The 17,902-nt window shown below is 41.4% G+C and overlaps 1 protein-coding gene across 2 annotated transcripts in view; it reads right to left on the bottom strand.

Moving 5' to 3' along the window:
• The window catches only part of p4ha3 (prolyl 4-hydroxylase, alpha polypeptide III), a 77,915-nt gene that overhangs the window by 47,653 nt on the left and 12,360 nt on the right, over positions 1 to 17,902 (bottom strand). For both annotated transcript variants that reach the window (XM_063052925.1, XM_063052924.1), the window contains exons 5-7: positions 13,759 to 13,810; positions 11,657 to 11,820; positions 10,267 to 10,443 (exon numbers count right to left, since the gene is read on the bottom strand). In XM_063052925.1, coding sequence (XP_062908995.1) covers positions 10,267 to 10,443; positions 11,657 to 11,820; positions 13,759 to 13,810 — 393 coding nt within the window. The remainder of the gene's footprint in view (positions 1 to 10,266; positions 10,444 to 11,656; positions 11,821 to 13,758; positions 13,811 to 17,902) is intronic.

Here is a 17,902-nt window from a genome sequence, read left to right on the forward strand (position 1 = left end):
AACCAGCTGATTTTGGACAAACACCAAATAAAAGCAGGTTGGCAGAGTGCACAATGAAGCTCACAGATATCCTTTCTGCAATCCATTGCCACTGACATCAGCAGCAAACATAACAGATGTGCCTCCACTGCTGACAGGTGTGTCAAGCCCCAGGAGTTCAACCAGGACCTTCCTTAGTAGCTGCAGAATGCAGTTTTACCAGCTCAAGTTTGCCACCTGCCCTGATGCAGACCTCTGGAGGGCTTTGCTACTGGTAGCTAGCATTGACAGGATAGTATGCATAACCTCGACAGAATAACTTCAAAACAATTGCAAATGTGTAAGCAGGAAACCTTTAATGAGATCTCCCACCCCTCCCCCATTCTTCTCAAATCCAGCAAGTACAGGCCCAGAGCCATCAAATATGTTAACTCTTTCGTTCCTGGGATAATTCTTGTGATTCTCTTCAATGCCAGCACATCTTTTCCTATATAAGGGGCCCAAAACTGCTCACAATACTCCAAGTGCGGTCTGACCAATGCCTTATAAAGCTTTAGCATTACATCCTTGCTAGTGTATTCTAATCGTCTCAAAATGAATGCTAACATTGCATTTGCCTTCCTCACCACCAACTCAACCTGCAAGTTAATCTTTAGGGAATCCTGCACAAGGATCTCCCAAGTCCCTTTACATCTCTGTTTTTTGCATTTTCTCCCCATTTAGAAAATAATCCACATCTTTATTCCTTCTAGATACATAGATATAAATATAAGCAGATAAATAAATGGCAGGATAGAAGCAAAGAATGGGAATAAAGGGGACCTTTTCTGGCTGGCTGCTGCCTCTTGCCAGTCAGCTAGCTTCCTATCTATGCTAGTACCTTTCCTGTAATACCACGGGCTCTTATCTTGTTAAGCAGCCTCATGTGTGGCACCTTGTCAAAGGCCTTCTGAAAATCCACCGACTCTCCTTTGTCTATCCTGCCTGTTATCTCCTCAAAGAATTCCAACAGATTTGTCAGGCAAGATTTCCCCTTTAGAAAACCATGCTGACTTTGGCCGATTTTATCATGCACCTCCTTGTACCTTGAAATCTCCTCCTTAATAATAGACTTCAAGATGTTTCCAACACTGAAGTCAGGCTAACTTGCCTATAATTTCCTTTCTTCTGTTTCCCTCTCTTCTTAAAGAGTGAAGTGACATTTGCAATTTTCCAGGCCTTAGGAACCATTCCAGAATCTAGTGATTCTTGAAAGATCATTACTAATGCCTCTAGAATTTCTTCAGCCATCTCTTCCAGAACCCTGGGGTGTAGTCCAACTGGTCCAGGTGATGTATCTACTTTCAGGCTTTTCAGCTTCCCAAGCACCTTCTCCTTAGTAATAAAAACACTCAATTCTGTGCCCTGAAGGTCTCAAATGTCTGCAATTCTGTTAGTGTCTTCTACAGTGAAGACTGATGCAGATCGCCTGCCATTTCTTTGTACCCCATTACTACCTCTTCAGCATCATTTTCCAATGGTCCGATATCCATTCTCGTCTCTCTTTTACTCTTAATAAACTCTCAATATACTCTTTTATATTGTTAGCTAGTTTACCTTCATATTTCATCTTTTCAGGAACAGCTTCTTCCCCTCTGCCATCCAATTTCTGAATGGACATTGAACCCATGAACACTAACTCACTACTTTTTTATTTCTGTTCTTTTGCACTATTTATTTTAACTGAACTATTTAATATACTTGGAATAACTCAGTTTTTTCTCTATCATATATTACATTGTTATTGGCACCTGTTAGTCTTGTGAGACCATGGATTTGTGCCTTGGGAGGTTTTCAGGGCGCAGGCCTGGGCAAGGTTGTATGGAAGACCAGCAGTTGCCCATGCTGCAAGTCTCCCCTCTCCACACCACCGATGTTGTCCAAGGGAAGGGCATTAGGATGCATATAGCTTGGCACCGGTTTTGTCACAGAGCAATGTGTGATTAAGTACCTTGCTCAAGGACACAACACATTGCCTCAGCTGAGGCTCGAACTAGCGACCTTCAGATCACTAGACTGACGTCTTAACCACCTGGCCACACGCCAACACATATTACATTGTACTGCTGCTGTAAAGATAACAAATTTCATGACATATTCCGGTGATATTAAATATAATTCTAATTCTCTCTTTATGGCTTTTTAGTTGCTTTCTGTTGGTTTTAAAAGCTTCCCAATCCTCTATCTTCCCACTAATTTTTGCTCTATTATATGCCCTCTCTTTTGCTTTTATGCTGCCTTTCACTTCCCTGGTCAGTCATGGTTGCCTCATAGTTCTTCATCTTTGGAATGTATTTATCTGCTATTTATTTATCCGATTATATTCATATCTATTTATAATAAATTATATTAATTTATCTCCCTCCATCTACCTACTTCTGTCTCCCAACTCCACCATTCCCTCTCCCCTGCTTAGTTTGATCTGCCATAAAGGAGTATAGGCAAAACACCAGCAAATGGGACTGGCCTAGATAAGAATCTTGATCAGCATAGACTAGTTGGACTAAAGGGCCCATTGGCTCTATGGCTCTATCTTGTCTATCCCATGGAACCTCCCTCAGGAAGCTCATTTTGGATGCAGGATAATGTAGCCTGCACATCAGATTGAGTTGAGGATGCTCATAAATGCAGTGGTCTAGAAGGTGACTTGAGAGAGGATGGTGACGTTGGTTCATTTCCCTTGCCAAAGCGGATTTAGCAGGGACAGTGTCAATGGTACTTCTCCAGTGCTCAGATGATTTTACTGTATACAGGTGCCCAGTAGATCATGAGCTCATTGCCAAGTTTGGGATTTTGCCCTACAGATGGCTTTCTCCTCAGACAGCCATTTCTGGTGTTGGTGCATTGGAGGTAACGGGGAAATTCACCATTGACGTTCAGATTCACTGTGAGATGGCTCCCTAGATACGGACATTTTACAGGGAATCAGCATGGATCTTGATTATAGGGCGGCAGTGGCAGATTAGCAAAAACCTTTCTTTAGTAAAAAAAACACTTGTTTCATAAAAGAGTCAGAAAAAGTGACACAGTTACTGCTTCAGTGATCTCTGTTCCTGTCTCTCCCTGTAAGGAGTTTGTACGTTCTCCCCATGACCACGTGGGTTTCCTCTGGGTGCTCCAGTTTCCTCCCACAGTCCAATAACGTACAAGTTAGGGTCAGTGAGTCGTTGGCATGCTGTGTTGGTGCTGGAAGCTTGGCGTACATTCGCAGGCTGCCCAGCACAATCCTCACTGATTTGACTTGATGCAAACAAACATCTCAATGTACATGTTGATGTACGTGTAACAAATAAAGCTCATCTTTATTTTAGACACAATGCCTTAGATACTTCAGTGATAGAATCAGTAATGATCTGGGATTCAGCCACCATGTCCTATCAGAATCAGAATCGGCTTTATTATCACTGGCATTTGTTGTGAAATTTGTTAACTTAGCAGCAGCAGTTCAATGCAATACATGATAGATATAGAAAAAAAAATGAATTACAGTTTATATATGTATGTTAAGTAGTTAACTTAAGAATAGTAGCGCAAAAACAGAAATAATAAAAAGGTGAGGTAATGTTCATGATTCGATATCCATTCAGAAATGGGATGGCAGAGGGGAAGAAGCTGTTCCTGGATCACTGAGTCTGTGTCTTCAGGCTTCTGTACCTCCCTCCTGACGGTTAACAGTGAGAAGAAGGTACGTCCTGCTGGACGGGAGTCCTTAATGATGGACGCCATATTTCTGAGGCATCGCTCCTTGAAGATGTCTTGGACACTACGGAGGCTAGTACCCATGATGGAACTGACGAACTTTACAACTTGCTGTGGCTTACGTAGTAGCCCCCCCCACCCCACCCCCATTCTACTTCCTGTGGCTTACTTTAGTTTTGCGCACCCCTCCCCCATACTACAATTAGCAGATGTTGTCTCAACAGGAAGCTCCAGTCAGCATTTATCATTTACTCAGTGGTGTCTGTATTATAAATAGGCTGAGCCATGCTGCGCTCTGTAACGTATTTCACCATCGATGCAAGGGGATGATTTACATGGTTGAATACCGAGTAACAGCTCCTCAGCCAAACAACGTGTGATGTTGAGTTTGATTTCAAAATGCCATTTGATTGATAATACTTCAGTCAGTCACAGGAAAGGGATAATTTGCTTTTTCCAGCGGAGTCCAGGATTTCATCCAGACCTCACAATGGGGGGGCAGGGGGACAGTGGGATGTTGGTGGTTGACGTCAGCTCCGACTGTGAGGCCCTAAAGTGTAAGGAGATGGGAGCAGTAAGTGATCATGGGGGCTGCAGGCCAGCAGTAAGCTTCCATTAAGTACACAGTCCATGAATAAAGCGGAAATACCAGTTACATTGTATTAGGAAAAGGCTAGGACTTCATTCCCTGGAGTGTAGGAGAATGAGGGGAGATTTGATAGAGGCATACAAAATTATGAGGGGTATAGATAGGGTAAATGAAAGAAAGCTTTTTCCACTGAAGTTGGATGAGACTAGAACTAGAGGTCGTGGGTTAAGGATGAAAGGTGAAATGCTTAAGGGGTGCATGAGGGAGATCCTTTTTACTCAGACAATGGTGAGAGTGTGGAACAAGCTACCAGTGGAAGTGGAGGATGCAAGTTTGATTTCAATACTTAAGAGAAGTTTGGATAAATACATGGATAGGAGGGGTATGGAGAGCCATGGCCCAGGTGCTGGTTGATGGGACCAGGCAGAATAATCATCTGGTACGGACAAGATGGGCTGAAGGGCCTGTTTCTGTGCTGTAGTGCTCTTTAACTCTGTGACCTTGACTATATTCTTGACACTGGTGGTAATGTGATTTTTAATCTTTAGCAGTGAATCCCAAACCTTAAACTGAAATGCTGGCTTTCATGCTAACTGGAACAGCTGGTGGTAAGTGCGAGACAAGCCACACATGGTTATCATTCAGCTCCTCCTACATCAGAGAAAATAAACCCATCCGAATGAACGTGCAGAAATAGCAAAGATATGTGAGGTAACTGCATTCATCGCAGAATTCCTGAGCTGTAGGTTTTTATTGTTATTTTTAAACAATTGGATCACACAGCTTCAAAGGAAAGGGTAACTTTGTGAAGATTCAGTATGTCATCTGAAACTTTGACAAACCTTTGTAGATATGTGGTGGAGGGTATATTGACTGGCTGCATCAGAGCCTGGTATGGAAACACCAATGCCCAGGAACAGAAAACCCTACAAAAAGCAGTAGATACAGCCCAATCTGTTATGTTTTGCAACTCCAAAACATAGAAAAAACTAATTGTTAGAAAAAGAAGGGAGCCAGAAGATAACTCGTGTATATTTGACTTTTACTTTAAGTGAGGCATGTACGTATCACGTGGTAGCGTCGTAATGTATGCAATTCATTTATTTTACATGTAAGCCTTAATGAATTATTTAAACGAGCAAATGCTTAAACAAACAATACAGTTATATGGTTTCTGATGGTGTGGCCTACACAGAGCCCTGATTTCATCATCACCGAGTCTGCCTGGGATTAACTGGAGATACCAAAACAAGTGAGGCAGCCAGAGTCTGCAGAAGAACTGTGGCAAATTCTCCAACATGCTTGGAATAACCTACCAGCCGATTTTCTTAAAAAACCGCACCACAATGTACCTAAGAGAACTGATGCAGTTTTGAAGGAAAAGGATGGTCACACCAAGTATTGATTTGATTTTTACTGTTGCTTTTTATAGTAATATTTTGATATTTAGGAACTTTTCATTTCATCGCTTTTGCTTTACAATATTCTTTTTACAAGTGCCCAAGACTTTTGCACAGTACTGTATATTTACAATATTACTCAAATACTACTGAAATATTAAGTACACAACACAGTCCATTACTTGTAAAGCCCCCCACCCCCCACTCCCCACCATTGAACATATTTATATGGATCGCTGTTGCAGGAAAGCAACATCGGTCACCAAGGACCCTCACCATCCAGTCCATGCTCTCTTCTCGCTGTTGCCATCAGGAAGAAGGTACAGGAGCCTCAGGACCCACACCACCAAGTTCAGGAACAGTTATTACCCCTCAACCATCAGGCTCTTGAACCAAAGGGAATGACTTCATTCAACTTCACTCACCCCATCACTGAACTGTTCTTACAACCTGTGGACTCACTTTCAAGGACTCTTCTCTATCTATTTATTTATTATTTCCTTTTTGTCTTTATTTTTGATTTTTCATTGTTTGTTGTCTTTTGCATATTAGTTGTTTGTACATCCTGTTGGGTGCAGTCTTTTATGGATTTTTAATTGTGTTTCTTTTTTTCACTATGAATGCCCACATGAAAATGAATCTCAGAACTGCATCTAGTGACATATATGTATTTTGACAATAAATTTACTTTGAACTTAAAATGAAGAAACTATTGCCGGGGAGCTGGAGAGGCTGGATTGCAACAAAAGGAATTATTCTTCTGTCGGGATTGGATCAATGCCAGATTAACTAGATCTACATATAGCTAAGACTCACTGTAGGCAGCTGAAGGATTCATAAATAGGAATACAACAAGGTTTTATAATGCAAATTGGAACCCAATGCAAAGAAGTCACAAAAGGCCTTTGCACAAGCTGCTCAGGCTTTCAAAGAGCAGGAATTCCTGGTGGGCCCAAATCAGTAACAGAATCAGAATTAGGTTTAATATCACCGGCACATATCCTGAAATCTGTTAACTTAGTGTCAGCAGTACAATGCATACAATTCCTAAATTGACATTCAACCCATGAACACTACCTCACTTTAAAAAAATACATTATTTCTGTTTTTGCACTATTTTTAATCTACCCAATATACATATATGTATATACACTTACTGTAACTGATTTACCTACTTATCTTTTCTTTCTACATCATGTATTGCATTGAACTGCTGCTGCTAGGTTTACAAGTTTCATGACACTTGTTGGTGATAATAAACCTGATTCTGATTACATATATATGAAAAAGGTAAATCAATTAGAGAAAGTATATATATATATAAAATAGTGCTAGGACAGAAATAATAAAAAATAGTGAGGTAGTGTTCATGGGTTCAATGTGCTGGCAGTGGATATCAGCTTGGGAGTGAAAATACTTATGAACTGAAAAGAATCTATCATTCCTACTACATTCACTTAACAGTTTCTACTCAAAGTTACCAGAAAATTCATGCTTGCCATTTGTTTTAACATGTATATGCAAACGTTCCATCCCCCCCACACCTAAAAACTTTTCTCCACCCCGAAGAAACAGCATATTGGAAAACACTTTCCATATAATTAAACAGTGATGATCAGAAATAGAGACCAAAGGCTTGATTATCATGAGACAATTCAGACTACTTAAACACACATAAACAACTGACACCATTGAACTGATTGTGTACTTTTAGTACATTTTTGCATGGTGACATTTTCTGGAAATCCTTGGGAAGAAATAGTTCTCAACTGGAAATTATTCCTGTCACAGTGTGACTTTAAAACTTCTATTATCCTCAAAAGAAGAGGAATGATCTGTGAAGAACAAGAATTTCAGGTTGTATATTGTATCCATTCTCTGATATTAAGTGGAACCATTGAACTATTAAGCTAGTGAAGACCGAAGATTTGTTAAAGATGTCTTTAATAATAACATTTGAAAATGTGTTGAAAATGAAAGGGAATCAATATATTTCCCCAAGGATCTCTTCATAGTGCAAGAGTTGGTAGCAAGTTAGTTTCAGTTATAAACACTGATAGCAGGAGACTGTGCAGTTCATTGGGTAGATAGAGGCTTTTCATCCCAAATAATCTGTTCGGAATCCAGCCAGATCTGATGGAACATAGAGTCCACTGCGCTGTCACTATAAACGCCCGAGTTGGTGCAGTCTAACATTGTGTGGAACAGATGAATCAAAAGCATGTGAAGACCAGTTAATGAGATTGAGGCTGACCTGACAGTCACCTCAGCTCTGCATCTACACCTACCCCGAGCAGCCTTTCACCGTCCACGGCAGTGTAGCAGTTCGTGCCATGCTACGTGTTCCAGAGTTCAGAGTTCAATTCCGGTGCCATTCTGTAAGGAGTCTCTGTATGTCCTCCCCCATGGAATGCATAGCTTTCCTCTGGGTCCTTTGGTTTCCTCCCACAGCCCCACAGTCCCCAGTCCAACCTACTGGGTAGGTTAATAAGTCAGTGTAAATTGTCCCACGATTAGGTTAGGGTTAATTGGGTTTGTCGGGGGTTGCTGGAGCTGTACGGCTCAAAGGGCCAGAAGAGCCTACTCTGCACTATATCACTAAATGAAATAAAATAAAGAATCTATCCACCTCTGACTCAAGGCACATTAAAAAAATTAAACAAATTATATTTTTTAAAACAGTGGTTCCACATGGTCTCATGAGAGGAAGCTTTCCATCCGCATTCTTCTTGTTAAGACCCCTCTGGATTTTACGTTTCCATTAAGTTGCCGCTCACATTCCGGACACCAACAGACGCAAGTCTAGTCCGTTGCTCACATTTTCCCACGTCATGCTCCACCACCTACCAGATTATTCCACCTATATCCCTCTGTAGTCTTGTGTACTGGCCTGTGTAGACAACTAGGATGCAACATCCATGATCGACCCTGATCAAAGTAGGGCCTATGTCGCAAGGCTCTTTGAAAATTCAAATAGCTTTCCTATCTGTGTACCATCAGCAATATTTAGGTGCCTCAACCTGGTCATTTTTAATGAATTGTTGAAAGTTGAAGCCCCAGCACTATTCAATCATTGGGTTTTGTCAATGAGATACAGATCCAGTCATGCTGCCCTCTAATCTTCCGTCTGTGCCAGTATGCTAATTCCTACATCATCGCTTCTTGTTTTTTGCAATAATTCATCTACTTTTGAAAATTAAGTATAGTACATTATAATACTTGTTACTTCTTTTAAGATCTCAAATAATTTGGCCAATGAGATTTATTTCATAAACTATGCTGAGTCTGTCTGAGTACCTTGAATTTTCAAAGAGCCTTGGTGTGAAGGCCCTCCTTTGACCAGGGTTGACTATGAATGTTGCATCCTAGTTGTCCACATAAGCCAGTACACAAGCCAGGGTGGTATGATGTGGAGAGCAAGCCGTTGCCCACGTAGCAGGCTCCCTGTCTCTACGCAGCTGATGAATCCAAAGGGAAGGCAGAGAACAATACAGTTTGGTACCAATGTCATCGCAGGAGTTGCCAGTCAGCATTGAACTCAATGTCGGACTGCCTTAGGGACTCCATCTCTGGATTTTTCCTTAGGATTTGCTCTCAAAGCCTTCCCCATGAATGGGTATAGCCACAAGGCAGCAGATGTTTGAGAGCAGAGTTTTCCTTCTCCTAGATGAGCTGCCAACCATGGCTGCCGTGCCCTACTAGTTTTAAGGCTCCAGTAACCTAACTTTGCCCTTTCTCCTGTCAGTAGGAACAGTTCTGCCAGGCTAGGTAGCTAAGCCACACATGAAAGCCAGGAGCTGGATTTGGTTGTCAGAGGCTGTTGGAGGTGCATATCATTGGGAGCATTTAATAGTTAGTGGGAGCTTGTCCCCACTACCACCTCCAACTGCGACAACCTTAAGCAACTGCCTTGCTATATTGACTTGAATTACAGGCTTTAATATTTTGGCAAGCTAACTGGCCTGTAGTTTACCATGTTGCCTTTCTTTTTGAGTAAAGAGGTTATATTCACAGTTGTCTAATCAAATTGAATCTTTTGCAATTCTAGAACATTTCTGAAAATTAAAACCAACACATCAACCATTGCACTCGACACTTCTTTTAAGACCCTAGGATGAATTCCAGGGATTCAGAGATTTCACAACCCCAAGCACCAACAATTTGCTTTGAACCACTGCTTGGCGATTCTTATCATCTCTTCCTTCCAATTCCTTATTTATGGCCATTTCTGGAATTTTCTGTAATCTAACAGGTATGAGTTTAAAGCACAAACCTGCCACTGTTTGGCAGTCCGAGAAGTGAGAGGAAGGCCACTAACTGGCTGGGTACAATATTCCTGACACAAAGTTTACATTGTATGCCATAGAAGTTAAAGAAAACTACACTTATTTATGTCTATTTATGCTCAGAGAATTCATATATACTTTTTCGACTGCAGACATGAAAGAAAGACCTCAAGAATTATTAATACTGCTTTAATATATTCCACGTTCACATCACTTTATTGGAGGTCACTAATGTTTAACATAAAGAAAAGAAAGATGCTTAAATGAACTTTACCCAGGGAGCAGCAATCTCCTTTATCCTCTTTCCCTCCGAATCACTGATAAAGTTGTGGTACAGTACAACATATGGCTTCTGGCTTATAATCTCTCTTTTCACAGGCTGGAGAATCAAATATGGACTGAGGTTTGACTCATAGGAGCAATAAAGGTTTGAGTCTTGATAGTGCTTTGGCTGTAATATAGTGAATCAATGATGAAGCATACAGTCTAACAAATACAGTATATTAAAACAAATATTTATTTATTTATTGAGATGCAGTGCAGAATAGGCAACCTTCCAGCCCTTCAAGCCACGCCACCCAGCAAATCCTCAATCCAATCCTAGCCTAATCACAAGATCATTTACAATGACCAATTAACCTACCAACTGGACTTTGAACTGTGCGAGGAAACTGGAGCCCACCCGGAGGAAATCCACGCAGTCACGGGGATAAGATACAAGTTCCGCACAAGCAGAGGTGGGAATTGAACCCCGGGTCACAGTCACTGTAATAGCATTAGGCTAACCACTACACAACCGTGCCACCCCAATTGAATATTGAATAATAGCCTCAAGTTTTAAAATAATCTTAATCTGTATTTTTATGTATAAATATATATATATATACATATATAAAGTACTTTCAATGTAATGAACAGGTGTTTAATTTAATGGTAGATTTATCCAGAAAAAGCTGAATATAAATCTATGCACAAATCAGAAGTTAAACCACTCAAACACCATGATGATAATAACACGCTATGAGATGGTGTACATCACCACAAATATTTTTAATAGACCACATGAAGTTTCTTTCACAATTCTCCCCATTCTTTATTCCAGAAGCCTCTCCAATGAACAGGCTGCTGTTCACACAATTCGTGGGATATGAGTTAAGCAGTGGTTATATGGTGGAGAAAGGAGAAGGTTTCAGTAATTGCTTTCCTTTAATATGAATCATTACAAAACCTGTCCTCACATGTGAATTATAGTGGTAAAATAAATTTTAAGACTATAGAACAGAGAACTCCACAGCACAGTGCAGGCCCTACGTCCCACAACATTTTAACCTACTCTAAGATCAATCTAACCCTTCCCTCCTACATAGCCCTCCATTTTTCTTTTGTCAAATATGAAATTTCAAAATAACTGGCTTTAATTTTAGACGCCATGGCAAATTGGAATCACAGATTATACAATTAGACAAGAAATATAGACCATGAGACCATAAGACATTGGAGCACACAGCCCATCGACTCTGCTCCAACTGTGGCTGAATAATGACACTAGAGTTCAAAGCAAAGAAAGATAAAAACAAACTTGGGAAGCCCTCCTGGCTCGGAACTGACCAAACATGAATTAACTGGAGAAACTGTGCACAAGAGTTTAGAGGCAATGCTATTACCTGGGAGCCTAACTTCTGGCACAGTGATTCATAGATATCCCTGGTCAACAGGTAAGTCGTATTCGGCCTCCGAAGCACAAATTCCTTTGGTTGAGCATCTGCAGAGGTCCCCAACATTTTCTGATACTTCAATATGTTCTTGGCAACTCTTCTATTGTTTGCATCTGTTGATGAGAAATCAGGCTATGAGTAGAATCTGAATAATTTCAATACCATAAATGTACAAACGTACAAGTTCTTATTAATAAACAAAGAAGTAGTTTAACTAAAAGCAGAAAATTTTACATGTAAAGTGGATACACATAGAGTTTTTTTTATGTGTATCATGACAATGAGTCCTGGAATAAAAGGGTTAACATATATGGAGTGCCTTTGATGGTTCTGGGACTGTACCTGCTGGAGTTTAGAAGAATGAGGGGTGACCTCATGGAAACCTATCAAATATTGAAAGGTCTAGATAGAGTGGATGTGGAGAGGATGTTTCCTATAGGGGCGTCTAGGACCAGAGGGCACAGCATCAGAATTGGACGTTCCTTTAGAACAGAGAAGAGGAGGAATTTCTTTAGCCAGAGCGTGGTGAATCTGTGGAATTCATTGCCACGGGTGGTTGTGGAAGCCAAGTCTTTGTGCATATTTAAAGTGGAGGTTGATAGGTTCTTGATTAGTAATGGTGTCAAAATGTACGAAGCGAAGACAAGAGAATGAGGTTGACAAATAATAAATCAGCTGTGATGGAATGACAGAGCAGACTCAATGGGCCGAGTGGCCTAATTCTGCTCTTATGTCTTATGCTAATGATTTAGAGACCATGGCCATATTAATCAATTTGAGTACCACAAATTATTAGATATAAAATCATACCTTATTTGAAACAATGGGTGTGTTGAAAAATAACCAGACATGTGTCAAGTAGGATCGTATTGTTGTAAAGCCTGTCCAGAAATAGATATGAATTCTTGCAAAAGTTAAATGCTTTGCTTAGGATCATTTATCCTTTCGAGTATTGCCTGTCGAAGCTTGAATTTTTGAACATATTGCAAAAAAAAACTGCAAACCAAGAAGGGAGCATCTGATTACTCCAGATATTGGATCAAGTCTTCAAAACAAAGTGAGTGTAGTGACAAACTGAACAACACAAAGTAACAGTGTATTAGATACCGTAGCTACAGCTGTGTTCATATCAGAGCTGTAAAGCAGAAAAAGAGAGACCAAAAGGTAAAAGGAAATGAGATACCGCAGGTGGCAGGAATGAAAGGGTTAATACACGTGGAGTGTTTGATAGCTCGGGGCCTGTACTCGCTGGAGTTCAGAAGAATAAGAGGATTCTCAATGAAACCTATTGAATAGCCAGAGAGTGGTGAACCTGTGGAACTCATTGTCACAGATGAGTGCGGAGGGCAAGTCATTGAGTATATTTAAAGTGGAGGTTGATAGGCTCTTAATTAGTAAGGGTATCAAAGGTTATGGGGAGAAGGCAGGAGAATGGGGTTGAAAGAGATAATAAATCAGCCTTTGTGGAATGACAGAGCAGACTCCATGCACCGTATGGCCTAATTTTGTTCCTATGTCCTTTGGTCTCATGTCAGTTTAGAAACTCATGGGAAAGTGGGGAGGATAAGATAGGGTTAATGTCGGGTTAATGTAACTGGATGGCTAATGGTCAGCTGGAGTCAAAGGGCCAGACAGCCCATCTCCAGCCAGTACAATGATGACACACTAAGAGAAGCCATGTGAACATTCACTTCACAGGGATGAGATGTAGCATTCGAGCAATTCCAAATCTGGAGCAATATTGAGGTTCTGGATTGATGATTAGCTAACGGACAGTAGAAATAAGTGGTCTATTTTTGGTTTAGTGGGCTATATCTGATGGGATTCCCAGGGATTGCCAGATGTTTCTTTTCTATCTTAAGAGCTAGTAATGGTTAAAATTTTGAAATTTCTTTTGAGACTTTGGGACTATTTATGTTTAAGACTGACTACAGACAAAGACGACAAGGGGCGAAGCTGCCAAGAAGTGCGTTGGATTGAACTTGGTGATTGCCACAAAGGAAACTGTGGTTCTGGAGAATTAGATGTGAAAAGATTTTAGCTGCACGTACCAAGCTGTATCAGTTCTTTAGATAGTTTCACAGCATGACCAACGTTTCCCATCTGAAAAACAATACACAAGCATTGAGTATGTTACTTTACATCCACATATATAATTATGTGGTCTTGTCAGTGTTAGTCTTTGGTTTGTCCTTTTTTTTGTGATATCACTCTCGAGGAACTATCATTTCTTAATGCATGCATGCATTTCTAAATGACAATAAACGAGGGCTGAGTGTCCTCATAATCTAATCTAATCATAGGCATAGAGTCCCACAGCATGAAAACAGACCATTCAGCCCATTGGGCCTGTGCTAGCTGTCAAAGACCTATTGATATTGTTCTCTCGTGCCAAGGTGAGGCCGCCCACGGGGTGGAGAAGCAACGGCTTGTATTCCGTCTGCGTGGCCTCCAACCCGATGGTATGAATATCGATTTCTCCTTCCAGTAAACAGGAGATAAGAGATCAAAAGATAAGAGGCCTCCAACCTCATCACCTGCCTATCACTTGTCCCTGGGTCCCCTCCATCTCCCTTTTCTCCCATGGTCCACTCTCCTGTCCTATTAGATTCCTTCTTCTCCAGCCCTATATCTTTCCAACACACTTGGCTTCACCTATCACCTCCCAGCTACCCTCCCCCCCCCCACCTTTTTATTCTGGTGTGTTCCCCCTTCCTTTTCAGTCCAGAAGGAAGGTCTTGGCCCAAAACATCAATTGTTTATTCATTTTCATAGATGTTGCCTGACTCGCTGGGTTCCTCCTGGTTTTTGTCTGTGTTCCCTTCCAACTATATGAATCACACTTTCCAGCAATTGGCCGGTAGCCTCCTCGGCCATCACATTTCAGACACCTCTTCAGTGATGTGAAAGTGGCTGTCTCCGCGGCTGAGTTGTGTTAGATTCCTACTTCAAGATTTTAGCATTTCTCCTTCTTGTAAACAGAGCCAGCCCGTTTGGAAGTGCGGAGGAGGAGAGAAAAAACTTACCCCTTTGAAGTGCCTTTTCTCTGGTGTAAAACTGCCCTACACATCCCTCACTAGCTGTTCTTGCCTGCATGAGTACATCTTCAGCAATACTCAAGTAGTCCATGCACTCTCCACATCAACTGATTGGCACCACACCCACCACCTTAAATATTTGCTCCCTCCACTGTCAGTAAACTTTCCCTCCAACATGTACCGTCTACAACTATTCCACCATTACTCTCAAACACCATTCTCCAAAATCCACAAGCTCTACCACAAACAGACCACCATAGTGCTAAAGAACTCTTAGGTCAAGCAGCATATGAGGAGACCAAAGGTGTATATTCAAATGTATTGTCCAAAGTGCAATAATGACCGTGTATATAAGTTGTTTAATTGTCATTCTAGACTGAAACCTTTTGTCTTGAAAAAGAATGAAGAAATGCAGAATACTTAAAAAAAAGACAGAACAATACAGCACGTTCTGTTGTAAGTCCCTTTCAGGAATTAACTTTCATATTTCTGCTTGTACATTGCTTCACGTACTTGGCTTAGGCTGTTGTGAAGTGTTTCTGACCTTAATTTCTGTGTGGTTTTTTCAAGTTTGTCTGGATCTCCTAGCTTGGTGTCACTGAATGGTTCCTTATGTAGCTCTCCTATCAGATTCCTTCTTCTTCAGGCCTTTACCTCTTCCACCTATCACCTCCCAGCTTCTTACTTCATTCCCCCCCCCCCAAGCGACCCAACTATCCCCTCACCTGGTTTCACCTATCAGCTGCTAGTTTTTATTCCTTTCCCTCTCCCCACCTTCTTACTCAGGCTTCTCCACGCCCCCCCCCCCACCCTTCCTTTCCGGTCCTGATGAAGGGTCACGGCCCAAAACATAACTGTTTATTCCACTCCAGAAATACAGCCGGACTTGCTGAATTCCTCCAGCATTCTGTGTGTGATGCTCACAATATTCATGGTGCAAGCCTACCATGATTTCAGTCAGATGTCATTGGTCTTTTACTGTTCGCAATGAAGGACAGCCTTTGGTTTGTCTCAAACATGAGCAAATCTGCAGCTGCTGGAAATCCAGGCAAAACACTCAAGCAGGTCAGGCAGCATCTGTAGAAAAGAGTAAACAATCGATGTTTTGGGCTGAGCCCCTTCATCAGGACTGGGAAGAAAGATTATTATTATGATTATGAGGACACGCAGTCCCCTTTTATTGTCATTTAGTAATGCATGGATTAAGAAATGATAAAAATGTTTTTCCAGAATGATATCACGAAAACACATGACAAACCAACTTAAAAACTAACAAAAACCACATAATTATAACATATAGTTACAACAGGGCAAAGCAATACCGTAATTTGATAAGAACAGACCATCTCACAGTAAAAGTCTCAGAGCCTCTCGAAGTCCCATCATCTCATGCAGGTGGGGTCAGAGTAAGAAGGTGGAGGGCGCAGAAGAAGAAATATGAGGTGGTAGGTGAAAGGTGAAACCGGGAGAGGTGAAGTAAAGAGCTGGGAAGTTGATTGGTGAAAGAAATACAGGACTGGAGAACGGGGAATCTGAGGAGAGGACAGAAGACCATGGAAGAAAGGGAAGGGAGAGGAGAACCAGAGGGAGGTAAGGAGATAAGGTGAGAGATGGAAACAGGAATGGAGAGTAGTGAAGGGGGGGGTGTAGCATTATCTGAAGGTCAAGAAATCAGTATTCATGCCATCAAGTTGGAGGCTACCCAGACAGAATACAAAGAGTTGCTCTTCCAGCCTGCGTGTGGCCTCATTGTGGGATTGACATATCGGAATGGGAATGGGAAGTGGAATTAAAGTGGATGCCCACTGGGAGATACCGCTCTCTCTTTCTGGCAGACGGAGTGTAGGTGCTTGGCGAAGAGGTTTTCTAATCTACCTCGGGTCTCCCCGATATACAGGAGGTCACACTGAGAGCACCAGATACAGTAGATGATCCCAACAGACTCACAGGTGAAGTGTCGCCTCACCTGGAAGGACTGTTTGAAGGTCTGAAAGGTAGTGAGGGAGGAGGTGTAGGGGCAGGTGTGGCACTTGTTCCACTTGCAAGGATAAGTACCAGGAGGGAGATCAGTGGGGATGGACGAATGGACAAGGGAGGTGAGTAGGGAGTGATTCCTGTGGAAAGCGGAAAGTGGGGGCGTGGGAGAGACTTGATTGGTCGTGGGATCCTGTTGAAAATGGTGGAAGTTACGGAGAATTATGTGTTTGACGTGGAGGCTGATAAGGTGGTAGGTAAGGACAAGTGGAACCCTATCTCTGGTGGGGTGGTGGGAGGATGGGGTGAGGGCAGACGCGCATGAAATGTAAGTGATGCGGGTGAGGGCAGCGTTGATAGTGGGGGAAGGAAAGCCCCTTTCTTTGAAGAATGGCATCTATATGGTTTGACTTCCTAACAGCTAGCAGTATGAATATGCTAATTTTTAGAGATTTATATGTGAGGATATCCCCCATGACCCTTTGAACACCTTTCTATCTCTCAAGCAGTTAAAAAATATTCTGCATTCATATTGCTTACACCTAAATGAAGGACCTCACACTTTTTTGGTTGTCTCTAGTCTGTTATGAGAAGACCACACCACTTTTTCATCTTTCCGTCTACTTTTCTCTCTCCTGCCATGCTTCTCTTTCTTTCCCCTTGTAACATTTAATAAAACGATTGTAAACAACAAGTCTTATGCCTCATTCTTGACTTCCGAAGAAGCTTTGGATCACAAAAGCATTAGGATTCAAAATCACTCATTCATTGAGTCTATCAAAAATCACCTGACATCCCCAACACCCAAAGTCTTGAAACCTTTCTCTATCCCCATTGTAACTCACACTTTATACTTTCAGCGAATTTGTAAAAAAAAATAATGCTTGGTCCTCTCATCCATATTATTAACAATAAGCTCTGATCCCTGTGCACCTCATAAGCTATAGCCCACCAAACTGAAAATGACTTGTTTAATTTTGCTGTCTGTTAACCAATCCTCAGTCTGCCTCAGTCCATAGCTCCCAATCCCACGTGGCTTTGCATCTGCTTTTGTCTTGTAGTCTCTCATGTGGCATTTTATCAAATATCCTCAGAGTGTCCAAATACATCACGTCCACTGATTCTGCTTTGTTATTATTGCTAGTTATAATCTCAAAACAACTCAAGGAAGTTTGTCAAGATT

The sequence above is a fragment of the Mobula hypostoma genome, chromosome 7 (genome assembly GCF_963921235.1).
Source record: "Mobula hypostoma chromosome 7, sMobHyp1.1, whole genome shotgun sequence".
NCBI lineage: Eukaryota > Metazoa > Chordata > Chondrichthyes > Myliobatiformes > Myliobatidae > Mobula > Mobula hypostoma.